This window comes from Xylaria bambusicola (assembly GCF_022495145.1).
Source record: "Xylaria bambusicola strain CBS 139988 unplaced genomic scaffold F5B22scaffold_59, whole genome shotgun sequence".
NCBI classification, from domain to species: Eukaryota; Fungi; Ascomycota; class Sordariomycetes; order Xylariales; family Xylariaceae; genus Xylaria; species Xylaria bambusicola.
Window position 1 is genome coordinate 248,049 of NW_025953612.1, and position 21,269 is coordinate 269,317.

A 21,269-nucleotide genomic window follows, 5' to 3' on the forward strand; every position below is an offset into this window, starting at 1 on the left:
AGGGTTACGTAAGGTCATACCAGGTTGATTACGTAAGCAGAATCTGATATAACGAAGTTGACACATAATCCAACCTGGTCAGTCTCGTTATTCAAGATAAGCGTCGTTCAGTGTGTATCCTGTAAACCTGAAAGCGAAGCGCCCTGTGTTGACTTGAATTGTGACATTCGTCTATATATATTCAAACCTCACCGGACACATCAACGCATGCCCCGGCGAAGCACATTACCTTTGTTGACAGCTGACAGCCCGATCCTTTCTAATCTAAATGCAGGCACTCTAAATCTAGATTATACACGTCTATGTTACAGTCCAATACCATTGGCTCCTGCTCACAGATAAACGTACCCTAGAGGAGCGACATACCTTGTGATTATGTGCCACATTTACCGGTTACCCCCTGCCCATTCTTGAATTTTCCGTTTTCGTTCCTCGACTTTCCTCTCAAACTCCTCTACCTGAGCCTGCCGCTTTTTTTCTTCTTCGGCGTCTTTCAGCGCTTGCTCGACTGCTTTACGTGCCTGCTCACGTTGCAGCTGGTCAGGTCGTCTATCAGCAATATCACGTGGACGGTAATCGCTGAATAACCGCTTGAGTACCACTTCAATTACCCAGCAGCCCACATAGTCGAGAATCATGACAGCCGTCATTGTCATCTTGAATTCATCGGTAAACTTGACTAGCTTCATCTGCTCATTGATCTCGGGGATGAACTCGGTTGAGCAAGAAAATGCAATGGCTGTCACGCCAATGATACCATAGAACATGCCCTTATTCTCAGAAAGAGCCTCTCGGAAAGGTCTGCCCTGGTAGTTGACGGCAAAAGTCGAGATCTGTTGAATGAGTTGCAATAGGTAGACGGCGCTGTTCAGCAGCGAAGGCTGGAATTCTGCTTCCAGGTCAATCATTTCGGAGCGTCTATAGCATATGATTGAGTTAGTAAGCTAGGACACGATTCAAAGATCAGATCAATGAATATAGGAGACACTTACGGCTCAAGTCGGTCACAGAAGCGAGCAATGTAAATGAGGGTGACAATATGGACAGCGAATTGACCAAGGATGGAACCAATGATGTAGAAGTTGAAGATATTCGGCTGTGGTCGTTCTTTTGACAATCCCTCAACAGACTTGGCCCTAGAGATGGATAAGAAGCAGACGCTCATGAGCATACCGCTGATTGTGATTTGACCATCGCCAAACTTGATACCTTCCAGGTAGAGTACACTTAAACTGTAGGCACTGATAAGGCAGTTGAGAGCCAGGATTTTGTACATCTGTATAGTAGCAACAAGTGTGCAACGACCTTGGCGAATGATGTTGGGGATGGCAATAACGTTCCGAAGCTTGCTCGTAAAAGGTGCAGCAACAGAGGCATCACCTAGTTTGAGTGTTGGAGCCTCATCCTCGCCCATCTCTTGCTCCATCATGGCGCTAGTCATCTTGTCGGCGAATCCTGCTGCCTTGTTCATCGATTGCTGTTGTCTAGTCAAATGAGTGTCGGCCTGAGCGGGCTGTTGAACAGTAACGGCAGTATCGACACCTTCGAGACTATTGCCGTTCAGTTTGGCATATTCCTGGACCGTAATGCCCTTCTTCGTCGCCTCTCGTTCAAGTGCTTTTTGGTAGTTAGGATTGGAAGGACCAGGTGGGTAAAGATGGGCGATCAGAACGGGTACGGGAGGCGCAGGTTGGTTAAAACGCTTCATAAGATCAACTTGTTTCTGATACAGTTCCTTCATCTTGGTATTGCGTGAGTGTTCGGCGATCCTGTTCAGGTCATCTGCCGTTCCGTTGAGCAAGGCGACACCGATATGGGCTTGTTTCAAGGCACCAACATCATTGGTGCCGTCTCCAGCCATGAGAGTGTAGTAACCCATATCTTTCAGGCCAAGAAGGATTTCTTCCTTTTGCTTGGGGGAAACACGCGCGTACACCCACGTGTGACGGAGCAGAGCTTTCCAGGCAGCACTATTGTCCTTGAATTGTGCCAGCGCATATCCTGTAACGCAGATATCCTTTGATTCGAGAATCTTAGGGTCGATTCGCTTGGATGCATCGACCTCAATATTGATCTGGTCGTCAACACTACGCCAGACAAGTCGTTGGCCACCGTCATTTTTCTCGGGAGCGTCCAGTATTAATACATCTCGGTCCACAATCTCAACCTCACGTGCGACATGCACAGCCGTGAGTGGGTTGTCTCCAGTAATCATAACCACTCGATGGCTACTCTCGTTCAACATCTGAACGGCCTTCTTTGCATCGTCTTTCAGAGGGCACTGGAGAACCAGGAATCCGGCAAAGGTCAGTTCAGCCTCAACTTTCTCTCGTTTCAGGTCGTTGATCTTCCCAGAGCCCAACTCGCTGTCAACAGTCAATTGCTTATAGGCGAGCGCAAGGACACGAGAACCTCGTCGAGTAAAGTATTTGTATGTCTCTTCATAGTCTTCCGGGACAGTTACCAACATCTTCATAATAGTCTCCGGTGCTCCCTTAACACCGACAAAGGTACCACGCATTTTCTGGCCGGTTGTAGGGTCTGCAGCATTGACCGTGGCCACGGAGCTTTGACGTTTTAAGGCAGAGGAGAACTGGAAGCGGCGTTTGATTTGAACAGTTCCAATCGTAGTCTGAACACCAGCAGCCGTCTTTGCAGCAAGAATGTCATTCTTGCCAAGACCCCATCCGAGAGCAGTCAATGTCGCCTTTTCCATAGGGTCACCTACGATATCGCCCTCCTCGAGCTTCACAAGAGCATGAGCGGTGGCAAGAACGAGAGTTGTTTCCATGCCGGCTTCCTTAACGGGAGTCATATGACTGTGAGCACCGTTGGCTTCTTGCGGCGTGTTGGTACCATCATGGCCAAGTCCTAAGCCGGCAATGCCTTCGACGACTAGATCTTCACCAGTTAAAGTACCAGTTTTATCGAAGCAAGCGATGTCGATACGGCCAGCGAAGGGAATGCGGAAAGGCTCAGTGCAGAAAATTGCATACTTGGCAAGGGCGGCAAGACTCGTGTTGACGGCAAGACTCAACTCCATGGGCAGTTCAGGCGGGACAACACTGGTTACTATCAAGATACAGTCGAGAAGTAGTTTTGATCGTTTGCGGTCTTTCTTAACGCCTTCGTCCCACACATACCAGGAGGCGGCTAGGGCGAAGACCAACAGGAACAGGATGAAAAGCAGAGCCTCGCTATTGTTCGCCGACACTCGCTCAGTAGAGTAGATCATGGTACGTACAAGACTACCCTGAGAAGTCTCAAAGCCAGTCTTCATAATGACAGCCATGACACCGTTATCGGGTGGAAGTGGAACGCCGGAGGCGAGCTTTGGTTTCTCCTCGTCGGGATTCCCATGCGTTACCTGCAGAACCTTGGTGCCTCCCCACAGAAAGGCGTTTTTGTCCAGCCCCTCACTGTCGATAGGTGCATCGCTAGGCCGTAGTTGAATTGAGTCCTTCAGTAGCGGGGTACTTTCGCCGGACAACATAGCCTCGTTGACAATAGCAGTGCCTTCGACTAGGAGCATATCACATGCGACGCCACTGTCTTCTTTTGTGCGGTTGACGGAGACAAGGTCCCCAGGCACCAGCTTGTCGCTCTGTATCTCAGTCCACTTGCCCAGTCTGTATACCCACATGTCGTAAGGCTTGATGCTCATGCCACGGAACTCGGTGAGGGTTCTTTGGCGTTGCCATACAACGGTGCTTTCGAACATGACGAGCATGAAGAGCGTGAAGAGAGAGTAATACCAATACTCGTCTAACATCCACAGGCCAACACAGAAGACCTGAAAGACGAAGAAGGGGGCGACTGCATGTTCTTTGAAAAGTTCAGTGAACGTGGGGACGGGAATGTCGAAGGTATTGCTCCCATAGTATTGCTCAAGTCTCGAGAGTTCTGCCTGTGTAGTGATACCTCGGCAACTCTGGAACTTGCCGATGTGGGGTTTTGGTTCAGCATCGATCTCGTAGGTCAGAGGGCTGAAGGTTTGCTTGACGGGGTCGTAGAGAAAGCGGCGCTTTTGAAAGAGAAAGGACAGATTTGTCTTATCATTGATCTATTGACACAAGCGCAACGAGCTGGTTAGTCAGGAATATTCAATGGGGGGAAGTATCTGCGTCTCGGGAGCAGAGAAATGAGATATGGATGGAAGAAGAAGAGACTATATCAAGGATGGGGGGCGGGAATGGATGGGAAAGGGTGGAAGTTGGCAGTACCTTGTCGCGAGAAATGGTGCAAATCTCAGCAGAGCCAGCGTTGGCGATGGGGATGATCTTTATGAGCTGAGCATCTTCAAGCTTCTTGGCCTTAGTTGCAGTGAAGGTGGCCTTGAGATCGACGCTCCAATTGGTGCTCAACCACACGAGAGACTGCAGGGTTATGATAGTGCCACACCAGACAAAAGTCCATTCCGAGGCGGAGATGTATTTGTGGTAGAGTTCGGGGGTGTAGTAGTAGCGGGCGAAGACGGGCCATATTACGGCGAAAGGCCAGACATAGGCGTGGAAATAGAGGGGAAGCGGCGACAACAGCTCGGCGCTCTTGATCTGAGGGTTGTCGACGAGGGGAGCCATGATGTAAACGATGTGCGACGGGTCTTGCGGCGGAGTGTCGGAACAGCGGTGCCACGGTGCGACGGTAAGACGGTCGTTACGTCGAGCGGGCGGTCATAGGGAAGTCAGAAAAGATACGTGACATTGGAAGGAAGAGTATCAAGGACGAGGTGTAGAGTAAGATGGGAGGGAGACAGGATGACGATGGCTTTGGTTGATCGGGGAGAACTACATAGATGCAGGTAGATAAGATTTGGACAGATTGAGTGCGCCCCAGGTGTGTGGCGCAAATCTGCTAAGCTACGGTAGGTACCTAGGTAAGGAATTGTCCCCTCAAGGAGAGGCAAGGGAGGCTTTGCGGACGGGGCCCGGGGACTTTTTGACAGTGATTTAATCCACTGCAGCCTGCAGGTGATCTGGGGGCTAGTACAACTCAGGCTTAGTGGATAGCACATTTCCAACCCTTGGAACGCTCACCTTCAAGTACTAATCTTCTGTTTGGAATACTATGACACCAAATCAACAATTCTTCTGAGTAAATGGACGAGGAGAATTCAATACGAACGACTAAAGTTGAACACGTTCCTTTCCCATGCTATATACCTTGGTACCGAGCTGAATTGTCAATCGCCAGATATGGCCGGCAGTGCCTGAATATCACTGAGCTCGTTATCGCTTTTAGTACTTTCAGATGGATAGTACCGTATCGCCATACTTGACGAATAGAGATTGAGTACTATAATGACACATGTGACTACCTGTACGAGGCGAAAAAAACATCTAAAGGAATCATCTCGCATCCCAACGTGAACCTCACACAAATTCAGGCCCGCTATCCGCTACGATGCACATACACAAGATAAGAATGAACCATCCAGAAAGGATTCGTCCACGAGATCAGCTTATACCTTGTGCATTCTTCCCCGAGCTTCTTGATTGTTGTCAACAGCGTCTTGGGCATCTCGCTCTCGCCCGGCAGATTGGCCTGCTTCTCGTTGTACTCCGTCACATACGCGTCTTCGAGGTTCTTGAGTTTGTCGTCCATGTACTTGACCGCCTTGTCCTCGGTCTGCTCAACCCGCTGCTTCAACTTGTTCCACTTGTCCGCGAGGTCCTTCTTCTTCCACCGCCCCAACGACTTGCCCCTCTGCTGACGGTTCCAGCTGGGCATCTCGTCCTCATCAAGCTCCTTGAGCTCCGCCGCCACCCGCTCCCCTTCCGCTTTTAGGCAGCTATTATGGTCGGTCCTCCATATACTTGAGTGCCGTCATGACGTCCTTGAGGTTTTTGACCACCCGCTTCGGCTTCGATTACATGTAGTTATTCATGGTCTCATCGGCATTGATGGGCTTGCGCTCCCACATGCCTTTCTTGGCCATGTTGATACCCAATTTCTGGCAACATAAAGTTGTCAACGTGCGCGTTGTCGATGCTCGAGTAGACGGGCATGATGTGGTCTATCAGGTCCCGGGGCACGCTGTCTATGGCAAATCTCGAGGCCTAGGGCACGTTCCGTCATAATTAGTTGATGGCCTAGCAGAAGCTTCGACTGATGTTTGGATCAGCGCCTGGCCAGAACCTAGAAAAAAATTTCTACAGCTCCCGAAATCTTCTTTCATTTTATCAAGGAAGATGGCAACCGCTTGCAGCTCCGGGATGTGCTCGGTTGCATAGATATCACCTACGGGTGAGCGGACGGTGGCTACGGCGCCAAAATCAAAGTCGTTACATGTGTCGGGCACCTTGTAGTCATAGGCCATGAGGTTGGTTCCTTTCTGTTCAAAAAAATTGCGTTAGAAAAACTAGTGTGGGATTATTGTCCAAAATGCGAGAAGCTTACGGCGCCCAGTGGTGAACTCGTCTCATATAGGGGCACCTTCAAGTTGTACGATCTTCAAAAAGTTACAGAGCGGCTGCTTTCGGGACCACGTTGAAACAACTAGTGTAGGTCGTATTTAGTTTGGTTGCCGGGGATCGCGAGTAAAATTTTTTCCCTTCAAGGCGTCGTCCAGTTGCAAGTTCTCCCAGCCTGGAATGGACTCGCACGCCGTCCCTTTACCTGACGTCTCTGAGTTCAGATAGGTGAGACTTCCGATAAGAATATGGAAGAATGGACCTATGGCCCGCTTCTCCAGCAATCGCTCGGCTACTGCCCGGTCTCATTGAATTATTGGTAGCCGTCAAAGACCTCGCCCGGCGGAGTCTCGGTCGACAGATCTGGACACGTCCCACCTGGGTAGATAGTGAACTCGACAGTTCCGGGCAACCGGTACTTTCTGGTAGCCCATTAGAACCCGTCAGCCTTGGCTTAGAGATCAGCCCCCGCCATCACGCTGACGCCGATCCAACTGTCAGCCTGTGCATCAACTCGGAACTCTTCCTCTAGCCAGCGATTGTTACTGTGGCCAGCATCCGCGAGAGATCGCTTGCGTTTCTTCTTGTCCAACACCGCAGCAGCTGCAACCTCATCCCAGTACCCCGGTTCGTTGCTGTAGTCGACGCGGAGCTGCGTATTGCCTAGGTCGCGAGGCACGTGAGCAAAGTCGTAGTCGGATGTCAGGTCACAGACAATACGCTGGCAGGCCGCAACAATATCTCTCCACAACAGCTGCATACCTGGAACAAGTTGCTGGGGAGCAATGGCAAGGGGTGCGCGACGAACCTCAGGGCGACGTACTGGTATTGTGTGGGTGCTCGAGTCGAAAGTCGAGTGCGGCTCATTATTCAGCCCCGGATGAAGAGGGAGAGGATGATGAGACTCCTAAATAGGATGTACCTAGAAAGTCTGGCATCTTTTTTTTACCATGTGATTACTAGTAAGTTCATGCAACACAAACATTTACCTACCAGATTCCTGTATGGCCGGTACCAAGCAACAACGTGTGCCTCCATGTGCATATATATACGGTCCGCTGGTGACAGTGTTTACAATCTATCAAAACGCACCCAACTTTATTTCACTTCTATCCCTTCACATCGCCCAACGGGTCACGGAATGGAACGCCTCCCCCCAGAACTAGTGGCCCAGATAGCCGGGTATCTCCCTGATCGACATGAGGGGAAAGGGATTCGGCCTGCTCTAGCTGCATTGTCACATTCCTGGCAGTATGCCGTTGAGACATGTCTTGCCGCGATACAGTGATGAGGATTGCCCCAAGTATGAGACGGCAGACGATACCTAGAGCCACAAACAATCATGTTTTCAGTCATCACATGTCAGCCCTGTTGCAAGAGTTATCACAATGGTCCGCTGGCCGCAAGCTGAATCTCATCATTAACATGCACTCGCCCATGGACGGTTATCACCGTGGGCATGATAAATTCGACCACGATCGCTACCAGGTTAGGTTGGGGAGGCGGGATGATCTCTTTCATGATCGATACCGCTACTCGTATATCCGCTTCACTGACGCGTTTCACGCTGTCGTTCCCTGTGTCACCACCTTCTATGTGCATTACGGCCCAAGGTCTCTGGACCCAGGGAGCCTGGTCGCACTGACGGCTGCGTTTCCCAATCTGGAAGGCATCAATTGGCTGTATAGAGACTCGGTCCATTTCCCGGCTCTGCGCCGCGGGCAGATGCACGAGTTCGCCAGCGCGGTCGCCAGCTTTCGGCCCCCGCCCGCGTGCAAGACCCTGTACATATACATAAAGTCACAGTGGTACCCACACAAGGAGAGACTCCCGGATCTCGGTTCCGGCGACGGTACGGTCTGCAGCGCACCACGCACCATGCTGGGCCGGAGCAGTATCGAGCGCCTCGACTACGAAGGACCTATCGACCCGACACTGTTCTGGGCTACGCAAGGAGCATCGCTCGACGCGGACGATGCTTGCGCCTGGAAATCCCTACGCGAGATGGAAATTTGCTTTGGCCTGGGTAGTCTCACCGGCCAATGGTTTTTCAAGGTCTGCCCGAGGACCGGTTCTACGACAAGGGGAGCGACGTCCCGCTGCCCCCGGATGCTGCAGATCTCCTCCCGCCCGGGTACTACGACAGCGACGAGCAAAACGCCGCTGCCGTCGCCGCCGCCAAGACGATTGAAATGCCCAAAGACGACAAGGGGCATATCGTAGCAGGGTGTGAGTTTCGCTGGTTGCCACGAGACGAGGCAATTCTCCCGCTGCTCGAGGCCGTTGCCCACCGACTCACCCGCACTCCTTCTCTTCGAAGGGTCTACCTAGAGGCGAGCCTGCCGCGCGGCAGCGGGTTATGGTTCTTCTCGTATCAGGCGCCGGGGGAGGTGAGCGCTTGGGACGAGTACGTGGAGCGCGAGGACCTAGCCTGTGACGATCCCATGACCCGTGCGCGTGTGTTTCTGCACGCTGCACGGAGGCCGAACGAAGAGACCGTCGCTAGGCTGCGGGGGATCGGCACAGCTTTGTATGGAGAGGATACGATTGTTACTTTCTTTCCGCTTCTTCGCCAATTTCAATCTGTCAAATAAATCATAATATGCTCTAATGAATAGTCTTCAACGGCGGGTGCTATGCTGCCAATACCGTCTTCAAGGTATTCCATTGTATCTGCGTTGCGCTTCTCGACACAGATGGAATGAACCTGTTACACTTAGGTTGAACCAGTTGTACGTCGTCACAGAAACGGAGATTCTTAACCCTACTTTTAGCCTATTAATCTACGAGAGTCGTAGCTTTTTACGGGAAACTACTGCGCTGCTTCATAATCGAGAGATGGTCTCGTAGGTGCTCGTGTAGGTTAGTATGAGCTAGACGGGAAGGCCTAGTCCGTGGAATTAAGTACAGACTTGGGTGAATAAGGTCACCATACCGGTAGTTTACTTTAATATAAAAACTCGTCACGCATTAAAACTACTTTCCGAGTACATGGCTTGCTCTGGAAGATTCCATGGCAACCTCAGATGTCTCCGCTACCCAGAACCATACCTACCGTAGGTCTTCCTTGGCATCCTACCAGCCGGCCTCGCCGGCCTCAGCCGCTAGCCGCCCGATCCTCCGGTTTGGTCTCGGCCCTCCACTCTTGGCCGGTGTCCCGGTATACATATCCACATACAGCCTTTTCGATCTAGAGTTTCAGTGAAGTTGTATACCTAGGTAGCTATAAAATATTCAAGGTGATCTCCTTCCGAACCCTGCGTTATAGTTTGATCTAATGTACACATGTCCTGTAATGTTAGTACCTAGGTAGTTTCTGAGAGATAATCAAGCTCTCGCAGTGCAATGTACCCACTTATTTGCCAAGTTCTGAGTACGATGAGATACTACTACGATGTCAATCGCATACAGTATAACGAAATCCGGAAAGTTGCTATTGCTGCCAGGTAGACAGGCGAGAGGTAGGCAAATAGGCACTTAAGAACCTAATGGGTAGGTACTATGTGCGCGTATGCACCCCGGCCTTGTTATGACCTGCAGGTGGGCACCTTAAACTGTCCCACTATAAATCCCCTAGCAGACCCTAGGTACCCGCCTAACTTTAGCTCTGTCCCTGCCCAGGCTCAGCTCCGCCCCACCCCCAATTGTAGAAATCGATAAGGCTCATTTCATCGCGACCTTCACATGCTCTCATCCAGCTCTAACCTCTCACAAACTCTCAGATCTCCCACTTCCTTGCTGTGACTTTTGAAGTCGTTCCATTGATACCCCCAAAAGCTGTTTCGTAACTTTCCCCTCCTCGTCCAAACTTTCTTCTTTCCCTACAATTCCCCGCTTCTATCCCCCCCTCTCTCTTTCTACTTTTGTTCTATCATCCCATATCAGGCTGGCAACGTAGCACTCACTCATTGCCTTTACTCCAATCGATACCTACCTATTCACATTAATCTCTGTTGCCCACGAACAATAGCCCAATTCATACCTACACTTCTCTTTTTCCACCCTTGAAAAGCAACCTTCCGACCGACATAGTATATCTTCGGGCCTTGGCAACGACGTGTCCTGCGTATCATATACCTACCTTCCTACCTACCTACCTATCGCCAATGGCCCTTTCCACATAACTTTCCCCAAACCCTTCCACATGGCTGATCAAGACATGCGCCTGCGGCTTGTTGTGCGTCGCAACGGACTTCCAGAGCTCCGCCTCATGTGGCATGTGCAGTCCGACAGCAATCCCACCATATCAAAGCTGCTCGAGCAGCTCAACGAACAGGTGCCGCTGGAGAGCGATCACTGGGGCCTCGAAGACTACGTCGTCGAACTACACGACGGCGACGGTACCGATTTTGAATGCTTGCACTACCAACTAGTTCGAAGTGTGCTGAAGCCCGATGACCGAGTCTTGTGAGTATCGTCACATACTATCCTCAACGCCTGACCGATTGACTGACTGACGGACTGACTGATCATCATAGTATTCGGGCCCTGGATCGAGACGACCACCACCGGCGACGCATCAGCGGCCGCCACCAGATTTCCTCCGATGGAAGACATTTAATCGATGGCATCCCTTTCGGCCGGCCCCGTCTCAGGACCGGTACCACTCGTCCGAATATCTACATCCCCCCGCTCAAGCGAGCTAGACTTGCCTATACTCAGCATGACGCCAATCACCACGCGGGAGATCTCGTCGCGGAAAATGAGGCTCCTCTCCTTCTGACGAATGGTGAATTATACGGAGATATGGACGATACAGATTCCGATGCTGACGATCCTGACTTTATGAATGACGATGCCCAGTCGAACACCTCGACTGATGGGTCAAGTATCGCGGGTGGAGAACGTGAAGAAGACTTCGAAGGTGATCAAGAAGCAGAAGAAGAAGGCATAGATGAAGATGAATATGGCGATATGGAGGAAGAACAAGACCAGGATATCGACCAAGAACTTCAGGAGCTTGCTATCGACAATGCTATGCTAGAAGAGGGTCAGCCGTCCCAGGTGCTAGGCCTCGACACTCTCGATAAACTGACTGCACTTCGTACGGTATTTCCGACAGCCCCGATAGATATATGCGAGAATGTTCTGGCAGCTTGTTACGGTGACCTCAAAACAACATACAATGTTCTATCCGAACCATTTACTCCGCAGATGACACAAGAAGCTGCTCTTGCCTGGAGGCCAGGGAATCGCAATCCATGCACCGACCTAGGGCAGGCGTCAAACGGGACTACTTTGACCGCTACTCAGCCAAGTGGTGCTGCACCCGCAACGAAGAAACGGAAGTTCCAGGGCCAATCGCCATCTGATGATTCCGAGAACGACGAATATGATAACCCAAACAATACCCTTTGGCGGAAGTATGGTATGTCGACACAAATACTGTCTTCCCTGTTGAATATTTGAGACAATTCTGACTCTGGCGTTTCTTAGATCATGCTGGTTTCCCTCCAGGCACCATCACCTCAGGAAAGGGATTGGCACACATGGCAGCCATCTCCGCTTCCTTTGACAAAAGCAAAACTCCTTTAATTACTGAAACCAGTGAGGCTACATCTACGACACTGAAAGCCTCGACAGTCGAACCAACTGGCAAGGAAGAGCGGGATGATACTTCGAGCAGTGAGGACAGCTCAGATTCAGATTCAAGCACGAGTAGTGACGAATCTGAGGATGAAGAAGTCTCGCGTGACGAAAATTCTTCGAGTGAATCCGATGCAGCCGATTCTGATGATATGGGGTTGGATGATAGCTCTGACTCTAGTGACGATTCTTCTAGTGATGCCTCTTCCAGTGAAAGTGATGAAAGCGATAGTGATAGTGCTCCTGAAGAGCACTCTTCCAAGGTGATTGATCGCATCAACCTAACGACAAGAGACGAGGGATCCATTAATTCTAGTGAATCCTCTGATGATGCTTCAAGTGATTCATCAGACGACTCGTCAGCTGATTCTTTGGACGAATCTTCCGATAACGAGAGCTCAGGTAGTGATTCAAGCTCGGAGTCAGAAGATGAGGCCAGTGATGAACAGTCCAAATTTGAGGCACTGGGAACAAAAATTATTGAAGCAACGTGTACGGCGCCACAGCTTCCCGATTCCTCTTCCAATCGAACGAAAACAGACCAGGCAACTATTCCTGTCCCTCCTGGGGCTGGGAAAGAGAGTACCAAACGTCGCAACGCTCGACGAAGAGCGGCTAAATTGGCTAAGAGGAAAATGCAGGAGAGTTCGAACGATGATGCTAGAGCTGCCGCCCCAGGGCACATTTCATCCAGACAAGTTGAGGCTGGTATCAATAACCAAGCCGCACTTTTTGAGGCCAAGCGCAAGGCGCTACTAGATGCGCTTGCAAATGGCGGCATCGAGATTGGGTCTTCGGGAGAGACGATACTTGATCATTGTTCGGTAGCGGCGGATCGTGCAAACCGAAAACATGCCAAAGATGTAGAAACCAGTTCGCAGCATGATCAAAACGGGGACCACGTCGAGCCAACCGAAAAGTCTCCGGTTGATGATCAGGCAGAGTCAACTCAAAAGAAACGTCGCATTGACCTTGGGGCTGGCCGCCGTCTAGTCTTTGGCGCACTCGGTCTTCGCAATCCAAAGAACAAAGATGATGAAGACAAATTGCGTGATCGACTACGAGCCGATGCTCAGCAGCATGCAAATCGATACCTCAGCTCTCAATCTCAGCCAGCCGCGGATGAAGTTGAAAATATGGATGAGGAGCAAGATCCTGACGCTTGGAAGCTCAAGATCAATTATCGAGCTGTCGAGTGCTGCCAGGACAATACCGAACTCAGTCCAGCCCCATTTCCATTCCGGCAGAGATGGGATCCGCAGCAACAGTATACTTTGGCTTCAAAAAGAGGCAAACGTGGAGGCAAAAGTAAACAAGCACAGCGAAACCAAGATCACTTTTATGAAGACAACCAACTTGGCAAGAAGCGGAAACGACACAATTCGTCCGAGCTTTTAGGAACTGAAAACGATCAGTCATATAGTGGAGAAAACAACACCACAGACGGGTTTGATGTTACACTCAACTACGATGATGCCGAGAGCCCAGCTCACAGTCACGAAAATAATGTGGTGAACGGGACTAGCCAAGCCACTGATCTAGACGATTTGCCCTCTGTACCTCAAGGTATGCCTCTCTAATGGGTGGAAAAGGTAGAGGCTCTTGTTCGAGCGTCATAATCTCCAATTCCACCTCTCTCTCTTTCCTATAAATTCCAAATTAGGTGCCTATCCCGCTCAATGCGATTGACTTGTTTGTTCTACAGATGTCTCAGTACTTCCCAGTTTGCGACCTGGAGAGGCGCAGGTGGGCATGGTGATCGCCTGGTTAAAATGGACATGCTCCTCAGCCACCGGTTGGCAGCCTCAACTATCTAGGGTTGCCGCCATCGTGGCCAAGGTTGATGACGATGCAGCGACACTAAAGGTCTGTTTGGCTAAAAGAGACCGCCATCTGAATGCAAATGAGAAGCGCTACGATCACACAACGGGCCAGCGAATATATGATCGATTTGAGGCACCAGACTTGGATGAAGAAGGCGAGGAAAATGACGACTACGAAGATGGTGTGGATGAAGGATACTGTGATATTTCCTGGGTATGTACTTCCACGGATACCTATGCTTGACATTTACAAAGGATATATGATGTGCCCAAATATGTTCGCTCAGAAACCCCGAGTCTCGACGTATCTCTCAAATATAACCCTTACTAATCAGCGTTTTGTAGGCTGATATGAAGGATCCAAGGATATTGCAGCAGCCGTTGACTCGGACGGTCGAGTTTGATCCCAATGCTGGACATGACGAAGAAACAGCTAGTGCTAAAGATCAGCCTACACCCTCGCAGGCGTCGCTCGTCACCGACCATCAGGACACAGATCCCATCGTAAACCCGGAGAACCCAACTGACTTGAATCCGATGCAAATCATCAGCGAAGTAGGCTCCCACGTTATTGACATCCGCAACTCAGCTAGTTCGCCATCAGAAGAAAGGCAGAACGAGGAGAGCGTAGAACGCTACGCGCAGGTCGCAAGTAATTCAACATCCCACCATGACGGGCAAAATCAACAATCAGCTGACATGAGCATGTCTGACAACTCTCAGATTAGCAGCCCTTCTCGACAGCTTCATGAAACAGCCAGTCAGGCGATGAGTAGCAATTCGCCCCCTCGTAGCTGGATTCCCGCTTCAAGTGTAGAATTAGGCGAGTCGCCGCCAGCCGACCCTTCGAGCTCCATACCTCTACCCGCACCTGTGTTATTCCAGTCACACCGAGAAGAAGACATTGAGAGTGACATTATCGCTGCAACCATGAGCTCTGTACAACACCAGATAGTCGTCCCCTCCTCGACCAGCAGCATTCATAGTGGACGACAGCCCGACTATGACATGGATGTTAACAATCAGGTCTCAGATCCACTCGATGTAGTCGATGACGTCGATAAGCAGAGTTACGATGATGACCAATTTACTCCCTCGCCAGATTGCAGTTCCTTGACCCCCATGCCCAGTCGACGAACAGCGACCCCCGACCCCGCTAACAACATAGCTGAAGATGAAGTTCAGAAGTCATCCCCATTCGTATCACCGTCTTCAAGATCCCTTTCTTCACTTAGCTCACTCTGGTGCACCGCTCCCACCTCTCACAATACCCAGAGCCCATCGAAGGCAAGGGATTCCCCCCTCATTTCTAAATCAAGCAAATCGCGAATCACTCGAGATGCAAATTACGAAGAGGCAATGCGCAAGCTTGACGCACAGCTCGACGAAGGATCTTTACCAATAGCTGCCAGCAGCAGTATCGAAGTGAAGAGGGAAAACCTGACGCAGTTTCGAAACAACCGATCTCTAGATGCCATTTCCCCGCCGCCACGTAGGAAACCCTTCACCATACCGCCAGGCAGTCAAGTTGTTGAGCTATCCTCTGATTCGGAGCCGGCTTATACCGAGCACTACGCCGATGACGAGATCGACGAGACTTATTCCCCCGAGTCGGAGCGTCTGCCCACAGGCGACGGATGGGTGAAGAAACATCGAGATGTGGAACGCCAGAAGACGAGGAACAGGTCGGCTTTTTAGTGGAAACCCGACAGAACTACGGCGTTGGGGTTAGGTGTAATAGGTTTGAGTCTCACGGCGGCTTCTTTTCACATGTTGGCGTAGGCGGGTTGTCAGATTTTGTTTTGGTTGTTCACACAGTGAGATTCAGGTTTTTTTGCCCAAGTTAGGTCCGCTCTAGGATAGGGTGGTCACGACTGGTCTAGTTTCTTGCCTGCTAGAGTAGGGAAGTAGAGTCTTCGCCCTACTCATCCTGAAAATAAGAAGTGCGTCAAATATCGACCTAGCTTTCCATAAGTGCCTATATAAGCATGCTTCACAACTCGTACTTTTCATGAACAGTCGGCTGTGTCTAATCTCGGCTATAACGCTGAATGCTCATCTATGCATAAGTCAACCTAAGTCGCAGTACACATCTGAATTACCAACAGAAGCCTGAGTATTCCGCTTTGACTGACGTCTCAGCCTTCTCGCATCTGACTCCCGTGCTATGTTTGGCCAACCAAAAAGCACTCAGTATGATCGCGCATCGTATACCTCTTCCGAAGTTTGCAGTTGAGATTATAAAGCTACTAAAAGCAGTCATGGTGAACGTCTATAAGTATCGCCAGTATGTAGGTATGGTATGGTATATGTACAGTTTCAGCTCTTGCCATGCCGTGTTCCAAGATTCGATGGCTTGAAGTTTGCCTCGACGCTCGAATGAAATAGCGATTTTGTTGGTACACATGAACACGACGATTTCCAGTCCTCTCCTGTTCTTGCTCTCTCTTTTCGTCACACTTTCGGCTGGGGATCGAGCATTCGATTCGACTTAGTGTTTTGCTCACGAGAAAACGCATTTGAATTGGCATTGAACTAATTATTGGGGCATATATTTAATTACTCCGCGCGCCGCCCTTGGAGGCCCGTAGCTCGTCCATTTTGGCCACGCGCTTCTTGAACTCTTCGTATTGGCACTTCTCGTAACTGTGGCGCTCATCCTATAAACATCCCATTTGACTTGTTAGAGGGATTGCAGATAAAGTAGTGAATGCACTTAGGAATGTTTCGGCTCGGGCAAGACACACCTCGCACTTCCACGGCAGGTAGTATGTGTCGACGCGGCATCGGTTGAGGGGCATCAGGAGGTTGGCACAGCTATCGCGGTAGGCTATAGGGAGCTTGGCATCGCGCATCTCCTCGCGGGTGGCCTCTTGAAGAAGAGCATTGCATTGGTCAGCTTCGCTCTCGGCGGTTGGATTGATGTGAGGCGGGGGGGGTGTTACGTACTGGCTGGCGCTTCGGACGACGTACTGAAGAGACCCATGACTGCTGATATGACGAGGACCTGAACGCAGACGTCGACGATGCTTGACGAGTAACGGCGGGAGGGAAGATGACGATGGAGGTGCGGTTGTAGTGATCGCTTAATTGAACGATTGGAACTCGCAGGCCATACGCCCAGGGATTGGATGCAGCTACCTATAGGCAAGGCTAGGTAGCTGATACCTGGCGTATGATTGGCTGAAGCTAGTGTGGCTCAGGCCACATTGAACTACATCCCTAGCCACAAGGTCGTGCTGATCCATCAATTAATTGTGGCTGAACCAAGATGGCCGCGCTACTCGGTCAGAGTAGCGATGGGGAAAACGAGACTGAGCTGACAAGCAGGTGGCGAGAATTGAATGAGAGAATTCCATGTTAGAATAAACCGGACGAATAAGGGAGCAGCTTATCTTGGTCGATTCAGCCTATTAACTACAGGTACTGTGAAGTAGCAGGTTGTTTGGCTTATGGTTAAAACGGCCGCTTGATGATTGGTCATTCTGTCGTCCAGAAGTAGATATAATGCTTAGAGAGTATCGCGGCAGTTCATGCCCCCGGGCAAAGTATATTCGCATATAAGATGCGCCCTACAACTCTTATAACAAAAAGTAAAGTGTAAATAGTGTAGAGATTATTCACTTCAGCTTTAAACCTTTGCTAAACCTTCAGGGTTCATCATGCTATGGATTACGTTTACTACTGCTATTACAGTGCTCTTTGCGCAGCACGCCTATGCCCAGGGGCGTCTCCTCCGATTTGTCTGTTCGCAGCTCGTTATCGAACGAATTGACCCTCTCGTCTCTCCCGGGATGGTGCCATCCCCTCACACTCACCAGGTCGTGGGAGGCAACTCGTTTAACGCGACGGTAAATAGTGTGGACTTTGTTTCCTAGCCTCTCCGATGTGTGATCTAATGATTTGCGTTCTCAACAGATGGATCCTGCGCGGCTTGATCCCGCCGCGGCATCTACTTGCACTACATGCTCGTACGCTGAGGACTTTAGCAACTACTGGACTGCTAATTTGTACTTTAAATCGCCAGAAAACGGTACTTTCAAACGAGTGCCGCAGATGCCGAACCCTACCTGCTGTCAGCAGAACGGTGGCCTTACGATATACTACATGCTCCCCTTTTCCGGTAACCAGAAGGTCACGGCGTTCAAACCTGTAAATTCAACTCCATTCTGATTCGACCTCTCTCTTATACATATAGCGAAATAGGCGATGCGGCTGCTATATTGTTGCTCGCGCACTGCACTATAAATTAATGGATCACTTGACAGGGTTTCCGAATGCTAGCAGGCGACCCGTCGCTCCGCACCGCTACGGGCAAAGACCCGGGTATATGCCACCGGTGCTTAGGCGCTAGTAACGGGTTCCAACCGTGCGATAGGACGGACAGTTCCGAGCTTCCGTCAAAGCCATGCCCTCAGGGGATTCGGTCGAGTATCATCTTCCCGACTTGCTGGGATGGCAAGAACCTGGACAGTCCCGACCAGTGAGCCCCCTGTGACCTTTTATCCCCCTTTTCGGGATGTCCATGGCGCACATATGGCCTCAATGGGCACCTTCCATCGCTATTCCCGTGAGCTTTCAAAGCCCTGGGCATCCTTGACTGTAACTCCCCATTATTGACTCCAGTGTTCCAATAGCAAGTCGCACATGGCGTACTCTCCAGGAATCTGTAGTGGAGGTAACTGCCTCGCTGGTGCCTCCTGCCCTAGCACCCACCCCGTCAGAGTTCCCGGAGTCATGTACGAGATCTACTGGAACACAAGCCAGTTCAACGACCCCAAGTACTTCTCAGCAGGCTCACAGCCGTTCGTGTATAGTTTTGGTGACAGGTAGTTATACGATCTATTTCCTGCCCCTTCGGAACTTTCTCACACTCCTTCATCGTCTTTTCAAAACTAGAAATTCGATCTTATGATACGTATTAATGATTGAGTCAATAGACTAGGCCACGGCCAGCATGGCGATTACCTGTTCGGGTGGAAAAGCGATGCCCTTCAACGTGGCATGGATGCCCTATCAGGACGTGACTGCATCAACGAGAAGTGTAGCGCGCTGAAGTCTCAATCATATAAAGACGCCATGGCGTGTACGAAAAAATCTGTCGTCGACGAGGATGTAGGCTTGGATGGGTGTGAGTAGACTTCTGGCCGTTGACTTGGGTACGATGATTTATAGCTAATAACAGAGTTGTAGGGATTCCCGCTCTACCTGGTGGTATGCCAGTGACCCAGTAATAGTTGCATTATATTTACCCTGGGTATGCACCCCACCATAAGAAAATGTTAATCTAATAAGTTTACAACTGTCCAGTTTTAACAATAAAAATTATGCCTTTTGAGCTGCGGAAGTAAACAGTGCACCCTGATGTATACTTTACTTTAGTGCATGCTTTGATGACCATTTAGAGCGTTCCAACTTCTTAAAATGCTTAAAACCAGTCTTTGTCTTTTTATATTCCGTACCTAAGCTCTTATACTTGATTAAAATAGCAGAGGAGTTTGACAAACACTGTGAGTAGAATATACCGACAGTTGCTTGGTCTTGTAGAATCATGACCGCAGGGTCTTTGTTCAACTTACTGGTTGCGCGACTGGTGTTCAGCGTTTTCGGCCGCTTCATTGTCAATATATCTTTTAGTTTGGACACGTAGTGCGATGTAGGTGACAACGATGTTGGCAAGAACTTCTGGTGTTGTGTCCTTGTCGTAGATGTTTAGCTCCCCATAGGCGACGACCCGGTCGTAAGCGTCCAAAAGCACCGGTCCCTGGAGCCCCTTCCGATGTGTCCACACTATAGGCCCAGCTGAGCTGAGGAATGGCAGATAAGGCCTTTAAATGATGCACTAATCTACGCAAGCTCCGGGTTAAGGTTAACAGCGTGGCCCGCGTTGGACTTGGAGAAAAAAAGGTTGAATTCTAGCTACGTAAAGCATATAGGGCCAATTAAGGCGTTGGATTTTGTATTGCTATCTTTACTATTACCTACTTTTTTTATATTACTATTCTTACTATTTTATATTATTATCCTTATAATATATATACTTTTAAAATATATATTTTATAATTTAGTTAGTTAATTAATTTAGCTATTATAATTATTTTATTTAACTTTATTTTTTTTTTACCCCTTTATTTAATAACTATAATAGTTCTTTATTATTAATTAATATATTAAAAGTATTATTAATTAATTAGGATTAATATTATTTTTACTTTTAAATAAATAATTAATAAATTAAAAGTAAGCTATTAATTAATTATTTATTATTTAAATTTTAATATTTATATAAATTAAATAATTAAAATATTATATTAATATGTTTAAGCTTTAAATCTTTTAAATATATAAATTTATTTATTATAATTATTATTTAATATAGCTTTAACCTTAACTTTATTATAAAGTTCTTTAATATTATAAATAAAAATAAAGAATAATAATATAATTAAATATTATATATATATTATTTTTTTAATTACTTTTATAAATAATTTTTATTATTACTTTAATAAGTTATATTATTTAACTTATATTTAATTATAAAATATATTATAATAAGGAATAATTTTAAATATAATAAAGATTTTAACCTTTAAATAATTTAATTTAAATAAAATAAATTAATTATAATATATTATTTATTTTTATAATTAAATAATTAATTTTAAAATAATATAGCTATTTTAATATTTAAATCCTATATAAATAATTTATAATAAAATAAATTATAATAATATAATCCTTTTAATATTTAAATTATATATAAATAATTTATTATTAAATAAAATAATATTACCTTTTTATTAATATAATTATTTTAAAATATAAATTTTAAATAATAAATTTAAAAATAAATATATAAATTATATTCTTCCTATTTTAAAAATATAATATTTATAAAAGTATTTTATATAAATTATTATTATTAAACTATTCTTTATTTATTTTATTACCTATTTAATTTAATATAAGGAATAACGCATCTCCCACTTGACCTGGCCACCCAATTGACCTGGCCACCCCACCAGCCCATACAAATAAGGTCGGTGCGTTAATCACGTGATAATTTAATAACTCTACGAATACTAATCGTATAAAATAATAAAATATATCATTAGATTCGTAATAGAAAGAGCTATTTAACAGTACCCTTTACTAACTTTTATGACTTATATTCGCAGAGTTATAAAGCAATACGCTAAAGTAAGCGCTAAATTAATCCTTGCTTAGCGCCCCTTTAGCGTATTGCTGAATATCTCGATTAATAAATTTTGTAAAAAATGGTAAAAAATACCTCTGGATTTCCCTTTAACTAACGGATTTAATGGTACTAATTATTAAATCGTACGATGAGTATTCGTAAAGTTATTATAGATTGAAATAATAGGATTTTATATAGGTTAAGGGGGTGGCCAGCTCAATTGGGTGGCCAGGTCAAGTGGGAGAT

General features: G+C 47.8%; 7 protein-coding genes across 7 annotated transcripts; 3 read left to right on the plus strand and 4 right to left on the minus strand.

Moving 5' to 3' along the window:
* Nucleotides 1-61: 61 nt before the first annotated feature.
* On the minus strand, nucleotides 62-4,874 carry F5B22DRAFT_624548 (uncharacterized protein). The gene is made up of 3 exons (XM_047976131.1): nucleotides 4,224-4,874; nucleotides 993-4,063; nucleotides 62-918 (listed from the first exon to the last, which is right to left on the minus strand). Exons 1-3 carry the CDS (start codon nucleotides 4,578-4,580, stop codon nucleotides 387-389), a joined length of 3,960 nt encoding a protein of 1,319 aa, XP_047826577.1. The 5' UTR covers nucleotides 4,581-4,874; the 3' UTR covers nucleotides 62-386.
* Nucleotides 4,875-5,391: 517 nt separating this feature from the next.
* On the minus strand, nucleotides 5,392-5,938 carry F5B22DRAFT_650900 (uncharacterized protein; the record flags this gene model as incomplete). The annotated part of the gene is made up of 2 exons (XM_047979381.1): nucleotides 5,392-5,791; nucleotides 5,874-5,938. The coding sequence occupies 2 exons, from the start codon at nucleotides 5,936-5,938 to the stop codon at nucleotides 5,392-5,394; spliced, it is 465 nt and encodes a 154-aa protein (XP_047826578.1).
* A 788-nt stretch (nucleotides 5,939-6,726) lies between these two features.
* On the minus strand, nucleotides 6,727-7,451 carry F5B22DRAFT_650901 (uncharacterized protein; the record flags this gene model as incomplete). Its single annotated transcript, XM_047979382.1, has 3 exons — nucleotides 6,727-6,831; nucleotides 6,892-7,320; nucleotides 7,407-7,451. 3 exons carry the CDS (start codon nucleotides 7,449-7,451, stop codon nucleotides 6,727-6,729), a joined length of 579 nt encoding a protein of 192 aa, XP_047826579.1.
* A 321-nt stretch (nucleotides 7,452-7,772) lies between these two features.
* On the plus strand, nucleotides 7,773-9,007 carry F5B22DRAFT_650902 (uncharacterized protein; the record flags this gene model as incomplete). Its single annotated transcript, XM_047979383.1, has 2 exons — nucleotides 7,773-8,439; nucleotides 8,469-9,007. The coding sequence occupies 2 exons, from the start codon at nucleotides 7,773-7,775 to the stop codon at nucleotides 9,005-9,007; spliced, it is 1,206 nt and encodes a 401-aa protein (XP_047826580.1).
* Nucleotides 9,008-10,557: 1,550 nt separating this feature from the next.
* On the plus strand, nucleotides 10,558-15,520 carry F5B22DRAFT_650903 (uncharacterized protein; the record flags this gene model as incomplete). Its single annotated transcript, XM_047979384.1, has 5 exons — nucleotides 10,558-10,820; nucleotides 10,892-11,781; nucleotides 11,850-13,565; nucleotides 13,705-14,036; nucleotides 14,168-15,520. The coding sequence occupies 5 exons, from the start codon at nucleotides 10,558-10,560 to the stop codon at nucleotides 15,518-15,520; spliced, it is 4,554 nt and encodes a 1,517-aa protein (XP_047826581.1).
* Nucleotides 15,521-16,377: 857 nt separating this feature from the next.
* Nucleotides 16,378-16,808, minus strand: F5B22DRAFT_639338 (NADH-ubiquinone oxidoreductase B18 subunit-domain-containing protein; the record flags this gene model as incomplete). Its single annotated transcript, XM_047977704.1, has 3 exons — nucleotides 16,378-16,482; nucleotides 16,570-16,694; nucleotides 16,772-16,808. The coding sequence occupies 3 exons, from the start codon at nucleotides 16,806-16,808 to the stop codon at nucleotides 16,378-16,380; spliced, it is 267 nt and encodes an 88-aa protein (XP_047826582.1).
* A 192-nt stretch (nucleotides 16,809-17,000) lies between these two features.
* On the plus strand, nucleotides 17,001-19,280 carry F5B22DRAFT_624559 (uncharacterized protein). The gene is made up of 6 exons (XM_047976132.1): nucleotides 17,001-17,673; nucleotides 17,741-17,974; nucleotides 18,091-18,305; nucleotides 18,460-18,651; nucleotides 18,763-18,953; nucleotides 19,016-19,280. The coding sequence occupies exons 1-6, from the start codon at nucleotides 17,485-17,487 to the stop codon at nucleotides 19,054-19,056; spliced, it is 1,062 nt and encodes a 353-aa protein (XP_047826583.1). The 5' UTR covers nucleotides 17,001-17,484; the 3' UTR covers nucleotides 19,057-19,280.
* The last annotated feature ends 1,989 nt before the right edge of the window (nucleotides 19,281-21,269 follow it).